The 21,123-nt window shown below is 38.8% G+C and overlaps 1 protein-coding gene across 4 annotated transcripts in view; it reads right to left on the bottom strand.

Annotated features, from left to right (window-relative positions):
- The window catches only part of LOC122557695 (Wilms tumor protein homolog), a 94,579-nt gene that overhangs the window by 56,999 nt on the left and 16,457 nt on the right, over positions 1–21,123 (bottom strand). For all 4 annotated transcript variants that reach the window (XM_043705546.2, XM_087996356.1, XM_043705543.2 and 1 more), the window contains exon 3: positions 17,972–18,074. In XM_043705546.2, the coding sequence (XP_043561481.1) occupies positions 17,972–18,074 (103 nt within the window). The remainder of the gene's footprint in view (positions 1–17,971; positions 18,075–21,123) is intronic.

Raw genomic sequence — 21,123 nt, 5'->3', positions numbered from 1 at the left:
AGGCAGATTCAACTGGCGGAGTACTGAGTTGTCAGGAAGGAAGAGATTGTGAAGCTAGAAACATCAGGTTGAATTTTATCAAAAATGGGCTACGGGTCAGTTTTAGGGAATTTCCTTCAGTATTTCTCTCCACAAACAAAGCAAGTCATCTCATTCAATTCTGTGCTACTTATCTCATTACATATGCACTTTGTATCTATGGCATTTCTCTTGCGTTATTGAGCACTCACCAGTAGCAAAAGTACTCCTCACTGCCAGAACTTGCTGGGATTTCCACTGTCTAACTTATTTTTAAAGCCCAGAAATGCACCAGGACAATTCCTGCTGACCACAAAAATAATGTCACCGTACACATAGTGGGGAGGAAATTAAAAGAAACAGTTTCTGAGGGCAACACGTGGTGTTGTTGAACTTCATTGAAAATAGAATCTCACAATTATACATGCATTACCACCTTGTATCATCACCCATCTGATTGACTTTCATTGCAGCTGCAGCCACAAAAATGAAACTACAGAGGCTACCAACATTAGCGCCAAATCATATTTGAATCCTAAGGGAGTGTTACTCTTGCCCTAATGCCCAGTATTGTATAATGTCTTGTCATCATTCAATGTTGGAGCATCACATGTTAGAAAGCCTTAGAACATTCGAAAACATTATTTTTAAGTGAACAACAGAAAAGCAAAGAAAGAAATGGCATGATTTGCTTCTGGAAGAAAACGGGGTCTGCTTGCCTTTTTAAAAATTCATCATAGAACGTCAGTGTCTCTAGTAAGGCCAGCATTTATTGCCCATTCCTCATTGAATGGCTTGCTGAGCTATTTCAGATGACCCTTGAGAATCAATCACATTCAGATTCAGAATCACATGTAGACCAGACTGGGTTAGGACAGCAAAGGACATTAGTGAACCAGACAGATTTTACAACAATTGGTAATGGTTACACAGTCATCATTAGGCAAGTTTTTATTTCCAGATTTTTACTAAGTTCAATTTCATCATCTGCCATAATGGAATTTAAACCTACAAAACATCAGTCTAGTGATCTGGGTTACTACTCCAGTGACATTACTAATATACCATGCTTCCCCATAAACAGCAAAGAATTTACATTCAATGAATGATCATTGCACCCAGCTAAAATCTTTTGGAAGTGGCTGTCAGTTACATTCTGTCTAATCTGTTGCGCATAACGCTGTGCCACTCTATCATGCTGAAGGTGATGTTCTTCCTGTTCCATGTCCTCAGCCTCCTGCTGAAGACTGATACTGTAGTTCCAGCTCTTCAACAGCCATCACAATCTGTCTATGTCTGCTCCAGTTGTGCAAAGCACAGTATACAAGCATTGTGCAGCACACTTTACCTGACCTGTACTTCGAGGCCCGCTTTCAGACCAATCCAAGCATCACAACTGATCTTCAGGAGGCTGCTCCACAATGGTCCTCGTGGATGAATGGGCTATACTGTATTTACATAGCCTCAATCAGGAACATGAGGACTCTTCAGGATATAAGCTTCTTGGCACCTTCCAGGGTGCCTGGCAAAGACTTCTTAGATGATCACAAATATTTTGCATATTGATGGAATGGAAGTCTTTTCTATTGATTAAGTCAGCTGAATTATGATATGTTGCTCTTGAAACAACGTGTGTACAGTCTTCAGTGCCCTTCACCTGGGGGAAGCCAGTTATGTTCACAAAACAGATAAAAGTTTATCGATCACCTGTGATAACTTTTGCTTCACAGAGATGGCTATGGTCAGTATGTAATGACCAATGACACCTGGTGAACATTGTTTGTCACCAGGGTTTGGAGTCCACATGGTTGGCGATTGCATGCATTTCACAAGAGGGTTTCTATGACTCAAGATATCTGTAAGCTGCGCTGTTTTAATGTCTAATTAATGTAATTGTCCCTTAAAGGGCCTCATATTGCTCACAAGTAGAGCCTGCATGTTCAGATAAAAAAAAAGTCACTTACACCACCCACCTGGAGTAAGATTACCATTTCCATTGTGCATTTCTGACTCGATCAATTCGAAGCAAACAGGTTGTACGATACAGAATGAGTGGCAGGCAGTGTGTTAATTTAGGTAAAAACAATGACTGCAGATGCTGAAAACCAGATTCTGCATTAGTGGTTCTGGAAGAGCACAGCAGTTCAGGCAGCATCCAAGAAGCAGCGAAATCGACGTTTCGGGCAAAAGCCCTTCATCAGGAATAAAGGCAGAGAGCCTGAAGCATGGAGAGATAAGCTAGAGGAGGGTGAGGGTGGGGAGAAAGTAGCATAGAGTACAATAGGTGAGTGGGGGAGGGGATGAAGGTGATAGGTCAGGGAGGAGAGGGTGGAGTGGATAGGTGGAAAAGGAGATAGGCAGGTAGGACAAGTCCGGACAAGTCATGGGGACAGTGCTGAGCTAGAAGTTTGGAACTAGGGTGAGGTGGGGGAAGGGGAAATGAGGAAACTGTTGAAGTCCGCATTGATGCCCTGGGGTTGAAGCGTTCCAAGGCGGAAGATGAGGCGTTCTTCCTCCAGGCATCTGGTGGTGAGGGAGCGGTGGTGAAGGAGGCCCAGGACCTCCATGTCCTCGGCAGAGTGGGAGGGGGAGTTGAAGTGTTGGGCCATGGGACGGTGTGGTTGATTGGTGCGGGTGTCCCGGAGATGTTCCCTAAAGCACTCTGCTAGGAGGCGCCCAGTCTCCCCAATGTAGAGGAGACTGCATCGGGAGCAACAGATACAATAAATGATATTAGTGGATGTGCAGGTAAAACTTGGATGGATGAGGGAGGAGGTGTGGGCGCAGGTTTTAGAGTTACTCCAGTGGTAGGGGAAGGTGCCAGGATGGGAGGGTGGTTTGTAGGGGGGCGTGGACCTGACCAGGTAGTCACGGAGGGAACGGTCTTTGCGGAAGGCAGAAAGGGGTGGGGAGGGAAATATATCCCTAGTGGTGGGGTCTTTTTGGAGGTGGCGGAAATGTCGGCGGATGATTTGGTTTATGCGAAGGTTGGTAGGATGGAAGGTGAGCACCAGGGGCGTTCTGTCCTTGTTACGGTTGGAGGGGTGGGGTCTCTCCCAAAACTTCATGTTTATTCTTCCTTGCATTCCTTGTTGACCTAATCAGCTCTAAGCTTCCACACATTCCCACTCTACTGTTTCATTTCAATCCTCATCTCTTATCATTGTCCCCTGGGGCCCAGATCTACAGCTTAACCATGCCAACTGTAGTTATGCACTGCTCCCTCTCCCCTCAACCCTTATTCCCCCACACCAGATGAAGCCAGGGTGGTGACCAACAATGAGCCCCTTCCTTCCACAGTAACCCATGCTCTCCAATGCACTTATATGTTGAATTGGCCCTTGTCACAATAATTGCTCTCTCTGCATCCCAGTATACTACCTCCAATGTCCTCAGTTGACTTACCCAACTTGTCTACCGCAGTGATGATCCCTGATATTTCCCATTGACTTTAGTGACAGGCCCCTTAGGCCTTACTGTGACACAGCCACTTTACTGACTTAAACAAGTAGCCCCAACTAATGAGTGACCGGACCCCAGCCTGATCTCTTTGATCCACAACTGACCTACCACAAATCTCCTAAATGGATCTGCAAAACTGACCATGGTCCACCCTGCAGACTGTAATGATATTGAACTCTTGACATCAACCTCCCCTAATGGCCAACTTACTGTGTCCAAGCCCTGGACTGAGTTCGGATACTGCCCAATACTGACTGTGGTGCGATCAAATGATTGACATCAGTTCCCCCGAGTTGATTAGACTTAAACTTTCAGACATAGCAATTTGGTTAAAGCACATTCAGTGTTGCATAAACTGTTGCCATGTATAGTAGATGTGAGATTGATGTAGCACAGTACCACACAGCAACATGTCCACCTCGCATAAAAGCAAATTGTGGAGATACTGTTAAACTGAAGCAAACACAGAGAGTGCTGAAGAATCTCAGCAGGTCTGGCAACATCTGTGGACAGACAAATAGAGTTAACATTTCGAGTCCTGTATGACTCTTCATCAGAACTGTTCTCCTCAATTCTCCTCCTTGATTGATCACTGCTGACAACCATGACAAGCTGCGTGGCTTGTGTCAGAGTGAAGCATCATGGCAAGACCGAAGTCCTGTGAGTCTGTAAGTTCTAGCTGCACAAAGGGAAGGCACAGCAAGACAAGGTAGAGATGCAGAAAGTAAGTGAAGAGACTTCATATACACCTTGCTCTGACTCATGAGAGGGGGACTGTGCACAATGTGGCAGGAGCAGCATTCCAATGAAAGGTGACAGTGTGCTCCAAAGTGCTGAAGTCTGCAGTGGTATTCTAAGCTAGTCAGAGATGTGCCATAATAATGTAGTGAAGCGGGCACAAGTACAGTGCCAAGTTCTGAGGCAAGAGCCATGTAGGTTGCCGATATCCATGAAGTTTGCCCTAAAATGTTGGGGACACTTGGTCTGCATGGGGGCCCAGAAGAGCTGCCGCAGCAAGGTACTTGTACTGACTTTTATGTGAGGAATTGTTGCCATCTAGTTTCTCTCTGCTGTATGGGAGAACAGCAAACTGCATAGAAATTAGATAAGAATAGGTAATAATGAAATGTTAGTGCATGAAAATAAGCCTCTTGCTACCCGCTTTCAAAACCCTCATCTCACATTCAAACCTTGGGTACAAAGCCACATTAGTTTTTCTCAACGTCGAAAATCTAAATTTTCTGACTTTGCCACCTTTCCGAACTGACTCCCATTGTCCACATCTTTCAGGGGCTAGGAAAATTCCACTCATGGAAACATAAAAAAAAACTAGGCCATTCAACATGATCAAGGCTGATCTTCTATCTCAACTTGATAAATCCATTGTATCCCCATACTCCTTGACACATTGTGTGTCTAGAAATGTATCTAAAGTCATAGAGTCATAGAGTCATTCCACTCAGAAACAGACCCTTCAGTCCAATAGGTCCATGCTAACCAAGTTTCCCAAACTAAACTAGTCCTAGAGTGATTTGATTTCCATTGCTTTACATGGCAGAGACTTCCGTAGGATCTCCCCTCACTGAGTGAAGAAGGTATGAATCTAGGATGGAGTAAGTCCATGGTAGGGCTTGAGTTTAAGAATGAATTGGCTTAGTTGGCCAGATAGCTGGTGTGGATCAGATTAGTGGCGACAGCATGGCGTTCAATTCTTTTTCTGGTTCAGGTGGCATCATAGAGTGACCAGATGACTCTGCTTTGCTGGACAGGAGTTATTTTTATTTAAATATCACGTTGGCCTAAAACTTTCCTAAAAATAGTTGAGAATCCACCTTTTCCCTTTTTGTCAAATATAAACTTGGCCGGGATGGAAAAAACAATCTGAAATTCCATCATTCTTCCTATAATGACCTATTATATCATACTGCATGCATTGAACATTTATCCATCTCTGTCACATCCCAGCCCACCCCCATTACTCACTTGATGTTACCACAGAAGTTGTCATGACATTTTTGCCACTGACGGTTGCGTTACTGATGATGACTTTTCAATGATCTTCATAATAATGCTGCCAACACTGGCTGGACATATTCTGGGAAATGTCATCACACGATCTCCCACCTTAAAATGCTCCCCCCACTTCAGATCCTTGAAATTGAGTGCTCAACATATCGATCGTTGTGAAACTCTATCTTCTTTTCAATGTGTTCTGTTTTTGACTTTTGAAAATCAGATCACTCTTGTAGATTTAGGACCTGTCTCCTCCCCACCTATGGAGGAAATCATGCTGTGGCTCAGACCTGCCTTCAGACAAAAGACACATGAGGGAGAGGTTTAGATCTGGAATAAAGTATTTCCTGTAATGTAAAATGGTGTTTAGAAGTCAGATAACCTTTGTTCTTGTTAATAAAAAGTCTAAAAACAATGAGCAAATTTTCATGTCTGGTCAAGTCTGGTGAAGTCATTGAAATTCAAATAACCCTTCCTGTGATAATGCACTATTTCTTCAATTGATTAAGAAAACTGGGTCCAATCAGTTACAGCTTCAGTAATTCCAAACTTGAAATAATTGGTGTTAACAGCTCTGATTTATCAACATGGTATGTGGATGAGTGGATATTCAGACACCAATGTCTGCCAATGACCTAACCATCAAAATCTATTTGAAGACAATGGAAAAATATATTTTGGTTACATGATAGAGACAAGGTTTCAGCTAAGGACTCTAAGACTTTAATAAGTCATATACCAGTCAGAGAGACAGAAACGTCTGAGCCAACAAAGGGAAAACACCCTAAGAACATGTACTTAGGCCACACGTAGGCAGAGACTCAAGTTGGTCTTGAACTCCCTACTTCAGGAATTGTACTAGAGCTTTACTATTGCACCTTAAGTAAAGCATAAGTTGAGAAATCTGCTACCATAACCACAAAATAACAGCAAATCCATCTTTCTAAGGTGCCAGCACTTCTGCCCATGAGCAAAGAGAATTCAAGGCCTGCAGTGTCTCAAGTCCTCAACACCAGGGGAAAGCAAGTACCGCAAAGAACACTTGAAAAAAATCATAAACACATGGCACTTTCATAATTCTAATCTTTTCCTCAGTATATGTTTATCTGTGTGTGGGTATATATTGAGCAATAAGCATTAATCTTTCCTTTAAAACTTACAAAAGCCAGTCACTGACAATTAAAACATTCAAGAATTGAAACATCCTTTTTTTAAAAACACGCTATCAGCGGGTAGGTGAAAAAGTGGAGCCATGCCTATCATCTTTCCCTGTCTGTAACAAAATAAAACCAGCCAAACTGTTCTTCAGATAAAAATTAATGAGCTGGAATTTGCTGAAGCCTGCCCAGTTAGTTGGATATTTTCCTGCATCCTTCAGCCCAACATTATTTTGGCCTGGAAATTGCTGCAAGAGAAGCTCAGAAGGGTGTAGTAAAGGCACACAGCTTCTGAAAGTGAACCATGATAACAACAGCATAATTGCTTGAATTCAAAGATTGAAAGGAGCTCTAGGAAACACTTTGTTTTTAAAATGCTTGTCCGTGTATATGAAAAGTGGCTGCCATATCACTCACTTAACAATATGAACCTATATGTTGGTTACATGCTCATACCTCTGTGCCACAGTGGTAGTGCCCTTGCCTCAAGTCCCACTTACTTCAGAGGTGTGTAAAAGCATTACCAAACAGATTGCATGAACCTTTATAATGTAACCATTATATAAGAAGTACTTTTGGGACATTCATCACAGCAATAATAAGGCATTTTTTTATGAATAACTAGCACACAAAGAATAAATAGATGAATATATTAACATTGGGAGCAAACAAATTTCATATTAACACATTTATCAGAGCATCCCCAGAGGAAACTTATCCCTCTCAAATTTTAAAAATATTCATCAGATTATCAGACTGCTACATTAAATTCCAAGTGAAAAAAATATCAAGTATTTGTCTGATTATGAATAGTGAAGAAAAGAACTTATATTCAAGTACTGCCCTTCTTGGCTCAGTACATTCCAAAATATTTCGAAACCAACAAAATAGTTTTTAAGTGCAGCCACTGTTGTGTGTAGAAAACACAGCAGCCAATTTGCACACAGATTCCCACAAGAGTGGTTTGATCTTACCCCATTTTAGGTGCTGGATAAGGGGCCAATATTAGAAAACCAGGGCAGACTCCTTGCTCCACTTTAAAATATTGCAAGGGGATATTTTAAATCCTGGGAGAGCAATGAGGGTCTTGGTTTACTGTCCAATCCGAAAGATGGCAATTTTGATATTGCAGATTTCGCTCAGTATTACATTAGGAGTGTCAGCTTAGATTTAATTCTCAAGTAGCTAGAGTGGCCATCTTGCAAAATTCAGAAATAGATAATGCTTTGATATCATAGTAATAGTGTAGATGAGCAGAACTAATTTGAGCTTTCTTCCCGAACTCGAAGAGCTTTTGTTGGTTAGCATACTTGCGCTGCAATGACTAATCCTCATGGCGAGACTACAAGTCCACCAACACAAGTCCAATGTCTACTCATCAACACAGGATGATCTGCTCCAGATGGATTACAGTACAAAACTTGTTGACATCTGGTGGACAAGCTCCTACACTCAGCAGAAAGGGAACTGCATTTTTCCTGTGGGTCTGCCAAGTACGATAGGATACATTGCTCATAAAATGCAATTACAGTCATACTGCTTTTAAAACACTTTCCCTCAAGATTGGGAGATTGCCTTTAGTGGTTATTCTCTGATTAACATGCCAAAGACATTTTTAATAAACATATCATCGCTCTGTCAGATAAAATGCCCGGCAACAAGTTGTGGTGGTGGTGGCAATTGTATATTTTAAACATCAGTTTAAGAAAGCAGCTAAATACCTTGGCTTCACTTTTTAATAATGAGGATATGTCTAGAACTGATTTTCCACTGGTTCCTCATTATTGGCTTGAAGAAACTGTGGAATCCTATTTGCCACAGATTGCTCAGCTTGTGTTCAGACTTTTCTGTCAAAATGTAACTCGCAAAAGATTAAATTCTTTAAAGGGGTAAGTAAAATGCTATTTGGGACTGTTTGTAGATACTTGGAGCACATTTAGTCTTATGGTGCAATACATTAATGCTGTCTCATGTCCAATTTTCTCACAGTTCCCTGGAGATGACCTCTTCCTTTATTTTATATCTTGGAACTCTGTCAAGGTTGATGTACTTCTTTCTTACAGAACAGACATAACAGTGTCTAACATTACATTAAGAACTCAAGAGTATAAACCCAGTAGTTTTGAAAAATAGAGTTTTTTTGGCTGACATGTTTTTGAAAGGCAACTGGAGTTAATGCAGTCATGCTGTCAGTGCGTGTGTATGTTTGTGTGTGTGCGTGCGTGTGCTGTCTGTCTGCCCCTTTGTCTGCTTGCAGAGAAGATATATTTTGGGGGAAGAGCTTCAGTGGGGAGTATAGCAGCTTTCCAAAACCAACAATCATCAAACTCCACTGATGTGTCAAAAAGTAATAGATAAGGTTTTGCAGCAAAAATCCATTGCAAACGTTTGAATGCAGCTCTTTGCAACAAGTGAAACAGTGATTTTTTAATGGCTTAAAACATTAATATTGCTTCTTTCATGACCTCAAGATATTCCAAACTTCTGCTAATGAATATGTTTAAAATGTAGTCACTATTGTAATGTAAGAACTGCAGCAGCAACTTGTACATAACTACCTCTTACAAACTGCAACATGACAACTAACCAGATCATATGATACAGTTCTGCTAGTGGAGGGATAAATGTTAGAGATAAATGAGGGCAGGCAAGAGTTCAGTTTAATGCTTTATCTAAACAACAGCATTTCTGACAATATGCTCCTCAATACTATATTAAGAATGTCATCCAGCTTGTGCCCTCAAATGCCAGCAGTGAAGCTTGAAACTCTCAGGTACCTTCTGACTAGAGGTGAGGGTAATATCCACTTAGGTAAGATTGTCTTTGTCAAAACAAATGAGCCAGACATGTGTGATTCTTTTGTGGAACAGAAGAACATGGAACTGTATATTTAAAGGAAACAACTAATGGGAATGCATTAAAAAGTTGTAATTTAGACTGTTGACTTGAATTTAAATGGGAAAGACATATGGACACCGGCCTGTTTGTATTGCCGTTTATACCATTACATGAAAAACACTACAAATTGTTCTTTCAGTTCTGGTTTCAAAACTAACCCATGATTATGGGATAACATTCTTCACTTTCTCTCAGCTATAAAAAGTCCTAAAGTGAGATGATTTTTTTTTTGCCGGTCTTTATCTAATTCCTTGTGGGTATGGACCCATGGCACAAAATCTCATCATTCAACACAATTCAATGCTGAACTGTCAAGTTTGCTGAGAAAATACACAGGGAGGGAATAGTGTCAAGAAATAGAAAAATGATGCCAATTAAGTTCAGGAGTTGTTGGTCCGAGGTTCAGTCACAATACTGAGAGCTTAACCCTTCGTCTAGAATGTGATTGGGGATAACTGGATTTTGGAAAACTTCATTTAAACCAGGAAACCATTTCATTTACTTGGATCTACTTTGATGTCACAAAATAAAGATGACTCTAAATTCATTTGATTTAATCTCATCCCTGCAAACAAGAAAACATTTTGCACAAATCCCCAGATTTTAAAATTGGAAGGGGGTTCAGAAGCAATGCTAGATTCTGGAACACAAGTATAAGGCTAATACTCCAGTGCAGCACTGAGAAAAAAATGAACTGTGCATTGATGGTGTTGTTATTTCAGATAAGCTGTTAAACTTGGACCCTGCCTGTTCTCTCAAGATCATGCTGCAACATTTTAAAGAGCAAGGAAGTTATCATAAGTCTCCTGATCAAAATGTATCCCTCAATCAACATCACAAAAAAAATCATATTGTTTCTTATGAAGGTTTGCTGTGTGCAAATGGGCTGATGCATTTACCAAAACAATCACTACATTTGAAAATTATTTCATTGTCTCTAAAGGACTTTGAGATGTTCAGTGATTTTAACAATCAAAATGGACAATGGGGATCCTATAGATGTGTATATGGATTTACAAAAGGCATTCAATAAGATGTTGAATAGAAAAAAAGTTACTGCATAAGGTAAGATCACAGGGGGTTGGGGTAATTTATTAGCTTGGTTAGAGGATTGGCTAACCGACACAAAGCAGAAAGTTGAGATAAATTAGTCTTTTTCTGATTGGCAAGATGGAACTAGTGGAGTGTCACAGGGTTCTGTCCTCAGGCCCCAAATATTTATATTATATATTAATGATTTGGATGTGGGGATAGAAAGTACTACAGCCAAAATTGCAGATGATACTAAAATATTTGGGAAAATAAGTTGCAATGAAGAAATAAGACATTTGGAAATAGATATGTATAGGTTCAATGAATGGGCCTAAATTTGGTAGATAGAGTTTAATGTGGATAAATGTGTCAGAAGAATAGAAAGGCAGCTTATTATCTAAATTGAGAGAAATTTCAGAGTGCTTCAGTGCAGAGGGATCTGGATGCCCTTGCACATGAACCATTGACAACCAGTATGCAGGTGCAGGAAGTAATAAGGAAAACAAATGGATTTGTGGCATTTATTGTTGAAGGAATAGTGAATAAAAGAAGGTAAATGTTGTTGCAACTACACAAGACATTAGTGAGACCGCACCTGGAGTACTGTGTACACTTTTGGTCTGTTTACTTAAAGAGGTTGTAATTGCAGTGGAGGAAATTCAGAGGAGGTTCACTAGATTGATTCTAGAGATATGGAGTTTGTCTTATGAAGAATGATTGAGCAGTTTAGGCCATTACTCTCTAGAGTTTAGAAGAATGAGAGGAGACCTAGTTGAGGTAGAGAAGATGCTAAAGGAGATTGACATAGAAAGGATGTTTCCTCTTGTGGGGCAATCTAGAATGAGAGGTCATGGTTTTAGGACAAGGGGTAGCAGATTTAAAACTGAGATGAGGAGAAATTACTTCTCTCAATAGGGCAGGAATCCATTGAATTTACTACCCCAGATTGCTATGAATCCCAGGATGCTGAGTAAATTTAAGGAAGCAATAGACAGATTTTTAATTAGTAATGGGTTGAAAGGTTACAGAGTGCAGCAGGAAAGTGGAACTGAACACAATTGAGTTCAGCCAATGGTGGAGTAGACTTAAGGGGTAATTGCCTCCTCCTGCTCTTAGTTCTTAGGTTCTTGTGTGATCCTATGAAGCACTATATAAATGTACATTTGTCTTTTCAGAGACTAGTTTAATTTGCCCTCGAGGGTGGCCTAAGGTTCGTCACAGCCACTTTAATATAGACAGGCCCATTTTAACATTTATATCACTGCACAGGATTTACAAGTGATACCTAACAAAATTTTTAAAAAGTAATCTGTTCAAGGAATCCACTATTTAGAAGGGGGGGGAAGGGAAATGCGGACTGACATAAAAATATGGAAGAGGCAGGACAAATGAACTAACCCATGAGAAATGTAAGTGCAAAAAGTGCTGATAGTTTTCAACTCGTGAACTGAAAACTCCAAGGTGGCTGGTGATGGATGATCAAGCTCTGTGTGGCTTGACAAAAGAAGAGAAATGCGACAGAGGTGTGATGAATGAAACCAGTACCTTCTATTTTCATAGCCGAAGACTCTACCCATTCCATCATTAGTTAAAAAGAATTTTCAATTTTAACTCCAGCAGGACACACTTCACTAAAGAACAGAAGAGATCAGCTGGAATTCAGTGTACCTCTCTGCTGCCGTTCACCTTTAATGATCTAGCACTAAAACAGACCCCACCTCGCATATATATCAGTATCTTTCGACAGCGTTATCCATTATCCTGACTACATTTCTTTTATGCTGCCTTCATATCTGTTTTGGAAATTATTAAACTCTCCTGGAGTTTTTCCCCATTAGCAGCTGCCTCCTCGTGCTGGTCTGTGCCACATGCTTTGCAATTCCACAAATTCTTCCTGTAATACTCATGTAATTAATTCCTTCAGGACTTTTGATTCCTTTTCTTATTGGGAGGTACCAGCCCAATACATTTGCTGCAGGAGATTTTTTTCTTCACTCTCTTTTTGACACTTCATTTATAAAGGTCTCCCCACAATCTCGACTTTTTTTTGTTCTCTCTAGCCTTTTCTCATCAACCTAGTATATTTACTTATCATTTATCCATGCCCTGATTATAGACTTGTATTCTTGTGGTTATTCCAACGACAGTAACTTACTAGAGCTGTAGCTAACAGCATGCATGTCTATAGCATAGATAGAATTATCTCACCAGGAGGTTTTCACCCAAGCTACTGCAAATCCTGTTTTTCATGTCATATCATAAAAACATTTAGAACAGTTGTACACCATAAGGAGTGTCTGCTTGCTTATTGCTTTGTTCATGCAACATTCACCGTCAGTCCAGAAACAGGAAGAGGCTATTCAACCTCTCAAACTGGTCGTGTCATTTAATTACATCAAGACAAATGTGTATCTTAACTAGGCGAAAGTGAAGACTGCAGATGCTGGAGATTAGAGTCAAGAGTGTGGTGTTGGAAAAGCTCTTCAGGTCAGGCAACATCCGGGGAGCAGGAGAATCAATGTTTCGGGCAAAAGCCCTTCACCATTCCTGAGCATCACACTCTCGACTCTGTATCTTAACTCCACCTATTCACCTTGGTTTCATAATCTTTAATAACCTTCTCTATCTAAAAATCTTCAAATTTTAGTTTTAAAATGTTCAATTGGCCCATGGTCTCATTAACTTTACTTGTGGGAGTCAGAGGTTTTCACCACACTTTGTATGAAGAAATGCTTCCTGATATTACCCCTTAAATGGCCTACCTCTGACTCTAAGTTCATGCCTCCTTGACTTGAAGTCACCCCCAACAACCTGTCTGCTATGAGGACTAAGACAGAAAGTAGTGGAAATATTCAGCTGGTCAGGCAGCACCTGTGGAGAGAGAAACACAGTTAACGTTTCATTGCGATTGAGTCTAGTCCTAGAATCTAGCCGACCTAATTTGTAGATGAAAGTCCAAGTGTGATCTCTTGAATCTATTTTTTTAAATTTCAGAACCAGTATGTAGAAACAGTATTCATTTGGATACAGTTTAAAATGGCAGGATCTTCCTGAGCAAGACTTACTGCTTATACCTTGGATGTGCCCAGTCAAATAGCTGCAACAAAGTTAGAATGGTTTTTGTTTGTTGTGGGAGAGGGTGAGGACATTATGTAGTGCAAGATTTATAAATACTATATCATTCAATCAACCACATAAGTTATTTACAATCATACATTCACACATACAAATACAGAAGGAAGCTATTCAACCCATCATACCTCTATCAACTCTTTGATAGAGCTATCCGATTAGACCCATTCTTCTGATGTTTCTCATTCCTCTCTAATTTTTTGCTCCTTCAGATGTTTACCTGCTTTCCATTCAAAAGTTACAATTGAATATTACAATATTGTAACCCTTCACAAGGCAAAAAGTATTTCATTAATTCTGAACAATTAAATCGAGTAAGGGCGCTGATTGTGATCATTACATTGCACAGAGAGACAAAGGAATAAAGCAATTTTTAAAACTAGCTTCAAGTTTAACTACAGTAAATGTCTAATCCCCAAAAGTAACCTGAGCTCTAATGATATTGTTACAGAACAATTAATATATTTTCAACTCTGATCCTAATCCTGTAACAGTTCATTAAAAAGCCAGAGCCAAATTCAGCAGAATTCCTCCATGTAATGGAGGTGGGGGATGGTGGGTGAAGGGGGTGTATGAAATAACTTTCAAACTTTTGAGTAAAAACAAGTAGAGAAGGCATAATTAACTCTGAGTTTTTTTTTAAATCTGGATTTACTGTTACAAGCAAGCATTCTCTTATTTTTCTTTAGCATGAACTTTTCCACAAGACTAACAATACATTGTTACTTTCTTTTTTATAAAAAGGCAGTGACATAAATTCTTATTTTAATTTCCATTGTGATTTCCAGTGTTATTTCTTCCTTGGCCACAATCCACAACGAGCATTAACAAAAATGCTTTTCCCTTGTTGCCCAGGTATTACTGTCTGTATCCTGCACGGAAGGTCATCCAAGCCAGCACTTGGATGAAATGTTGTGCTCAAAACTGCATCACAAATCATATTTATAGATTCTGTGCACTCTGAACGAATGCTGGCTTTCAGATTCTCGCGGTCAATAAAGTACCATACATCACCCATCTTGATAAGCTCCTTTCCTTCCTCTATTACATCATTACCTCCTTCCCTTGACGTAAACTGAAGTATGTATTCAAAGTATTTTTGGATGCATGTGTGTCTTATTAACCTTTCTTAATTTTATCTTATTTTTCTGAATGTACTCCCATTAAATACATTCACTGTTCATTACATATTCATGTGTTCGCTGTGAATAATTCCCAGATCCTCAATATATGACCAGTCAGATTTTTTTGCCCTCACAATTCAACATAAAAACATCTTGTGGCGTAAATTGTTCAATACGCAATCCAATATAAGGACATCTGGGATCTTAGTGGAGGACGGAACTATTAGTCCATCTTTATAACTGGTGAGATTTAAGGATTGTGAAAAAAAGGAAATGGAATGAATGAGAGTCAAAGCAGGCATAGAAAAGTAATAAATAAAGGGAAAGGAAGATTGATGAGGAGAGAGAAAACATATGGAAAAGTAAGACAAAAAATTACATTTATTGTTTCTATAATATCAATCTCCTTACTGCCTGTAGAAAGTAAATTATATAGTTTAATTTGTCCTGGCCTGATAGACTGATTGGCATTTTACAAATATAAATCTTACTTGTAATAAAGGAATTAATTTGTTTGATTTCAAACCTAAATATCTCCAATTAGTTCACTGGACACTTTATGCAGCAATTTCCTTGGTGAGCTCTCATTCTCAAAAAAATAGTGATGGGTCTCTATAAACATTTTCGGATATTAGTCACTCATGGGGTATAACTTTCTCACCACATACTGGACAATTCTACATTAATAGCTGTATGTCTTTAAACTTGCCATTATTTTAGTTTCAAAATTTGAGCAAATGTTTTCATGGGGAGTAAGCAACAACTTTGAAGTTACAATCTCTCCATTTTAACAATAACGATTCAAACAACAGATTGCAAAGAAAGTCACAAATATGGTCAAGAAATTCAGATGACATTATCAATCCTGAAGAGGAAGTTTGTGTGTATTATGCAAGGGTCAACTGATCCCTGCGATTCTGGTATAGCCTTGAACCGCTTGTTGTTTTATATGGTAACACATACAGATGTACTCTTTTTTCAACATAAAATCTTGAACTAACAGGAGAAAATGTACAAATTAATTAAAATGGAATGTAAAATCAGAGGTGGCTAGCAAGTGGCTCAAGAATGCAGCAGTTCTGACCGAAGCATGCTATTAGTATAATGGATTGAGAAAATTTGTACTTGTCCTTGGCTACTATCAGTTCTCACTGTACAAATCAGCTAACTATTACAGTTCAATAGTAAAATAATTTCCTGCGTCTAATTAATTATGGCTCATTGGGTAGCAACATCACCAATGAATAGAACAGGTATGGGTTCTCTAGAAACTTGAAAATAATAGTTAAGATAGTATTTCAGTGCTGTACATGAATTTGATGCTGCACTATCAAAGGTGCCTTTGCTCAAATGAAACATTACATTAAGACTGTACTTATGCATAAAAAATTCCACGGCATTATTTTGAAAAGTAGTAAGGGATTTCTTCCCCATTACACTGAGCCAAAATTGATCCCTCAATCAACCTCGCTAAAGTAGATGGTTTGGTCAGTATTAGGTTGCAGTCTGTATGAGCTTGCTTTGTGCAGATTGGCTGCATGTTTCCTACATTAAATTCCAAATCAGTATTAGTTATTAGCTGTGGGGTATCATGATATTCTGAAAAGTAGTACAGAAATTCAGGTTCTTTGTTCATATGAGTAACATAGAACTCAGTACTAGGCTAAATTTTGTGCTTGAAGTTTTTGGCTTAAATGACAACAAATGATAGATTATACGAAAAGAATTTGAATCATATTCAACTCTATTACTTACAAACACTGCATCATTCAACATTCAACAACTGGTAGAAAAGTAGCCTATTTTTCTTAATTCATCAGTTCTTCATCTTTTATCCTATGAATGTGACATTCTGCTTCATTTCTGCAAGTTATTTGGTCAGTTTCTGTTAATGGTTATTTTGACATTGTTCCAAATGACAATTATGTCCATAATTCAGAGGAGTGGGAGTTCAAATGCCAGTCTGAGTTGGCAATAGAAATCATCTAGCAATGTTTCAAAAGCTAATAAACAGACTTTCTGATGAGTCCAAGAAGAGCCAATGAGGTTCCTATTCATTCCACTAAATACTAACACACAGCTTGGAGATCATGCACTCATGTTTGACTGGAGGATCCATGGGCTAGCCAATTGCAGTCCAACAATTAATAGGGAAAACATTGAGCTAAGGGAACCTTGGTAGGTATCTCCAGCAGAAATGGGTAACTAATAGCTTTTATTTGTTTTTACCAAACATTGTGTGAAACTTTCAACATTGGAAGGAGAGTAAAACAGAGAGAAGTAGATAGGCTGGCTGCAACATATCCAGCTGAAGGTAAGAATGAAAATGGGTGTGCAAGAATGAACTGTCATCAATTATGCAATGCCAAGAGCAGATAGCTGGCAATACTTACTTGTGTTTAGAAAGCCTTCAACATTCCAAGACACTTACAGAAATGTTATCAAACAAAATTTGGTACCAGCCACATAAGGGGGAAGTACTGACTGTTGACATCAGTCCTCAAGATTAGAGACCTGAGAGCCCATTCAACTGCTCATTCAGTCGTGGCACAGATACACATCAATATTTCAAAATGTAATTGTGCCACCCTGGACATCTGGTCAATGAGTTTAATTTAAATGAGTGTTTTAAAAGACGAGAAAGAAGTAGAGAGTTAAAAAGATTTGGATGGGAAGAGGTGTGGGTGGAGGCAAGGTGGGAAATTCCAGAACATACGGGATGAGTAGAATGCCAGAATTTGGAAGGTTATTGAGATGTAGTATGTTATAAAAACTGTGGTCTAACGAAACAGATTCATGGAGAGATTCAAAGAGAAGATGAGAATTTTAAACTTGAGAAATTTCCCAACTGGGATATACATATCAATGAGTACAGTCAACTTGGGTAAACAAGATCTACTGTAGATCTTTCAATGAAAGAGCTGGTCAACAATAAGTGAGCAATGGTAATCAGCTGGTTACTTTTTGCCAGACAATAGAGCCCCTTAGCAAACTGTGAGAATTTTGACTGAGGTATACCACAGGAAGAATAAATAACTTGAACCCCACCTTTCTCCAATAATGAACAGCATTAATAAATAAATGACCAATGTCTTATCAATGTGAACTCAGCATTGTGCAGTGCAGAGATGTTACCTGTTATATGGGGATCTTAACAGCAGAGCCTGACTCCCAGCACAACTGTCTGTAGAGTTGTGGCAGCCATACACTGGCGGAGGGACCGGGTACTGTTGCTCTCCTGCAGAATAAATTACAGATGAAAAATTATTCCTAAACCTGCCAAGAAATTGTAAATCATGAGCTGCTAATGCTGTGATGTAATGACAGTATTCAGTAGCACAAATGTGCTCCAGATATCTCATGACTTTGGGTTTCATTCTGTTGGAGCATAAGAGATGTTTAACCCACACACAAACTTTTGTTCTTAATTATCATTACCATCAATTGTAAACAAACTTTACCAAGCCTGAACAACATATTGCATTTTACTCTCTTGAAGATTCTGCCAAAATAGATGTATTTGTGTATACTTTCACAAAGACAAACAACTTAACTAGTCACTAACTATCAAGTGAAAATTCGTCCTGATTAATGATGTGTGAATATATGTTTCAATGTATGGAACCACCTTTTATTTGGATTTTATTCAGCTCTGCTCCAGTGTATTTTTGTTTTCAAAATGATTACTCGAAAATACATGCAAATCGCTGATCTAACTGGTACACAAATTTCTGATGTCTGCATATCTGAAACTCCCCAAATTAAAGTATCATCTTATGTCACTTGTGATTTTATTGAGAATTCAACCGGGTACACACAAAAGAATTATTGTTTTACAAAAAGATTGCAAAATCTGCCTTGATTTAAATCAACTTAACGCAGTTTGGGAATAAGAGGACGTTCATTTAAAATAAAGATTGAGGAAGATTTGCTTTTCTCTCTCAGTGAGTTGGTAGTCTTTGGAAGTCTTTTCCAAAGCAGGGAGGCAGGTCAAGTCGGAGTGATTTTTAATCGGCAATATTGTCAAAGTTTGTGGATGAGCAGGAAAAGGCCATAATCAGATGAGCCATAATTTTATTGAATAGTGGAGCAGGCGATTGGCGAATTGTTTCTGCTTCTATGAACCAATGAGGAAATGAATGCTGATTACCAACAGCCACCTATGAGTAGTATGTCAGTCAGTTAATTCCCACATAGATTCAAGCATTGTAAAAGTAATTTTAACTTGTTAAATGTGAACTTGTTAAGCGCTTTTACTTTCCTGCTTTCAAATCAGTTCAGGCTGTTTTCTGAAAATAGTTGATATATGTTCAACTGTCTCCCGTCCCCAAGAGTTGTAATCATAGTTACAACATCGCTTGGAGAATTAGCATATGCCTTGAAATTACATTATCTTTAACTAATATATGGCACACAAGCACGATCTTGATTTAATTCTGTCAGTGCGTGAGGACTGAATGAGTTAAAATCGGACGGATAATAATATTCTGACAGCTGTGAAGATGGAAGTGAATGTCAATTTAGATGTGCCCAATTTGTTTTTACAAAGATAATATTTGTTTACGTAAAATTGCGATTTTAATTGTCAATCACGAACTTCAATTAAGATGTGAAGTGTTATCCGGAAGGAAATACAGACGCAATGGATGACTTACGGTCGGAGGAGGTTCGTGTGGATCATAAATTTATGACGAGCAGTTAACGGGATGCTCTACATCTGTGCCGGACAATCGATGTATTTTTTTGTACAAAGTCACCAATACCGCTCGTTAATCCCATAACGCCGTTAAAAATTTAGATTTCCTTTTATAGCTTCGCCTAGCTTTGCCACGTTTCTTTTTTATTCAATTACTTGTGACTTTAGTTTAAAGTGTTGAATGTTCAAGGTAACAGTTAAAAATCACACAACACTAAATTATAGTCCAACAGGTTTAATTGGAAGCACACTAGCTTTCGGAGCGACGCCCTTTCATCAGGTAATAGTGGAGGGCTCAATCCTATAGTAAATTTAATTTATAGCAAAAATTTACAGTGTGATGTGACTGAAATTATAGATTGAAAAATTGATTGTCTGTTAAGCCTTTCATCTGTTAGAATACAGTGATAGTTTCACTTCTTCCATGTGTAAAACACAGGGGGCCAACACCTTCAACATATTGTCTAGCTATCACCATTGTTAACAGCGAGAATGCAACTTTTTTTAAAAAAGGTTTTGTGATTTACACATGAAAGAAGTGAAACTATCACTGTATACTAACAGATGAAAGGCTTAACAGACAATCAATTTTTCAATCTATAATTTCAGTTACATCACACTGTAAATTTTTGCTATAAATTCTGTTAGGATTGAGCCCTCCACTATCACCTGATGAAGGGGCGTCGCTCCGAAAGCTAGTGTGCTTCCAATTAAACCTGTTGGACTATAACCTGGTGTTGTGTGAATTTTAACTTTGTACACCCCAATCCAACACCGGCATCTCCAAATCAAGGTAACAGTGTAATGGAAGCCCTGAGAAATAATTTTATAGTTTGACTTCGTGGCTGTAACATGTCCAATTATTATAATAAACAAAGGTGCTTCTTAAGATAGTAACCTCAACACAAAGTTGTCATTTTCGTGCGACAGGAAATCATTCATTTATCCCGTGTGACGATAATGAAGCAGAACTTGATTCTTCCAGTTACATACACATAATGCTGCTTTACCTCTGTCTAAAAGGGATAAGCTGAATATGTCAACAAATAAATGTTTTCTTTATAGTAATGTGTAACCTGCATTTGGAACATGCGATATCATAAAAATTTAGTTAAGTTTATACGGTGCTTTGCACTGTTGCTGTAGTTTAACACGCGATTTAGTTATAGTACTGATACAAAGCACGACTGTATATGCCTTTCACATTTATAACAGACACTCTCGCTTTCCGAGATACGGGCTATCCTTACTGGAAGCGAATGTAAACATGCACAGACGAGTTAGAGAATGTTCAGCAGCTGCAGTTTGTGTTGATTTGAGATTGTTATAACAGGTGTAAAATAAAAGATAAAACGTGGAACTTTTGGATTCAGCGGATGGCAAATATTGTTCTATCTGAGCCTACTTTCCTATCATAGATTTCAGAGATCGCCCACTTTACAGGCCTGCCTTGCAGTTCTGCCCATGGCAATGCTGATTGGATTTAAAATTACAGCTCATACTATTTTGGGACAGTTGTTAGCCAGTATCCTAATAAACATGTAATTTTCTGAAAATGTTCCTTTCAGTGAACATGAGTGTTTTGTGGGTG

The sequence above is a fragment of the Chiloscyllium plagiosum genome, unplaced genomic scaffold, assembly GCF_037043375.1.
Source record: "Chiloscyllium plagiosum isolate Xiang-an unplaced genomic scaffold, Cpla_swu_hap1 HiC_scaffold_18, whole genome shotgun sequence".
NCBI lineage: Eukaryota > Metazoa > Chordata > Chondrichthyes > Orectolobiformes > Hemiscylliidae > Chiloscyllium > Chiloscyllium plagiosum.
This window is presented reverse-complemented; position numbering and strand designations above follow the sequence as displayed.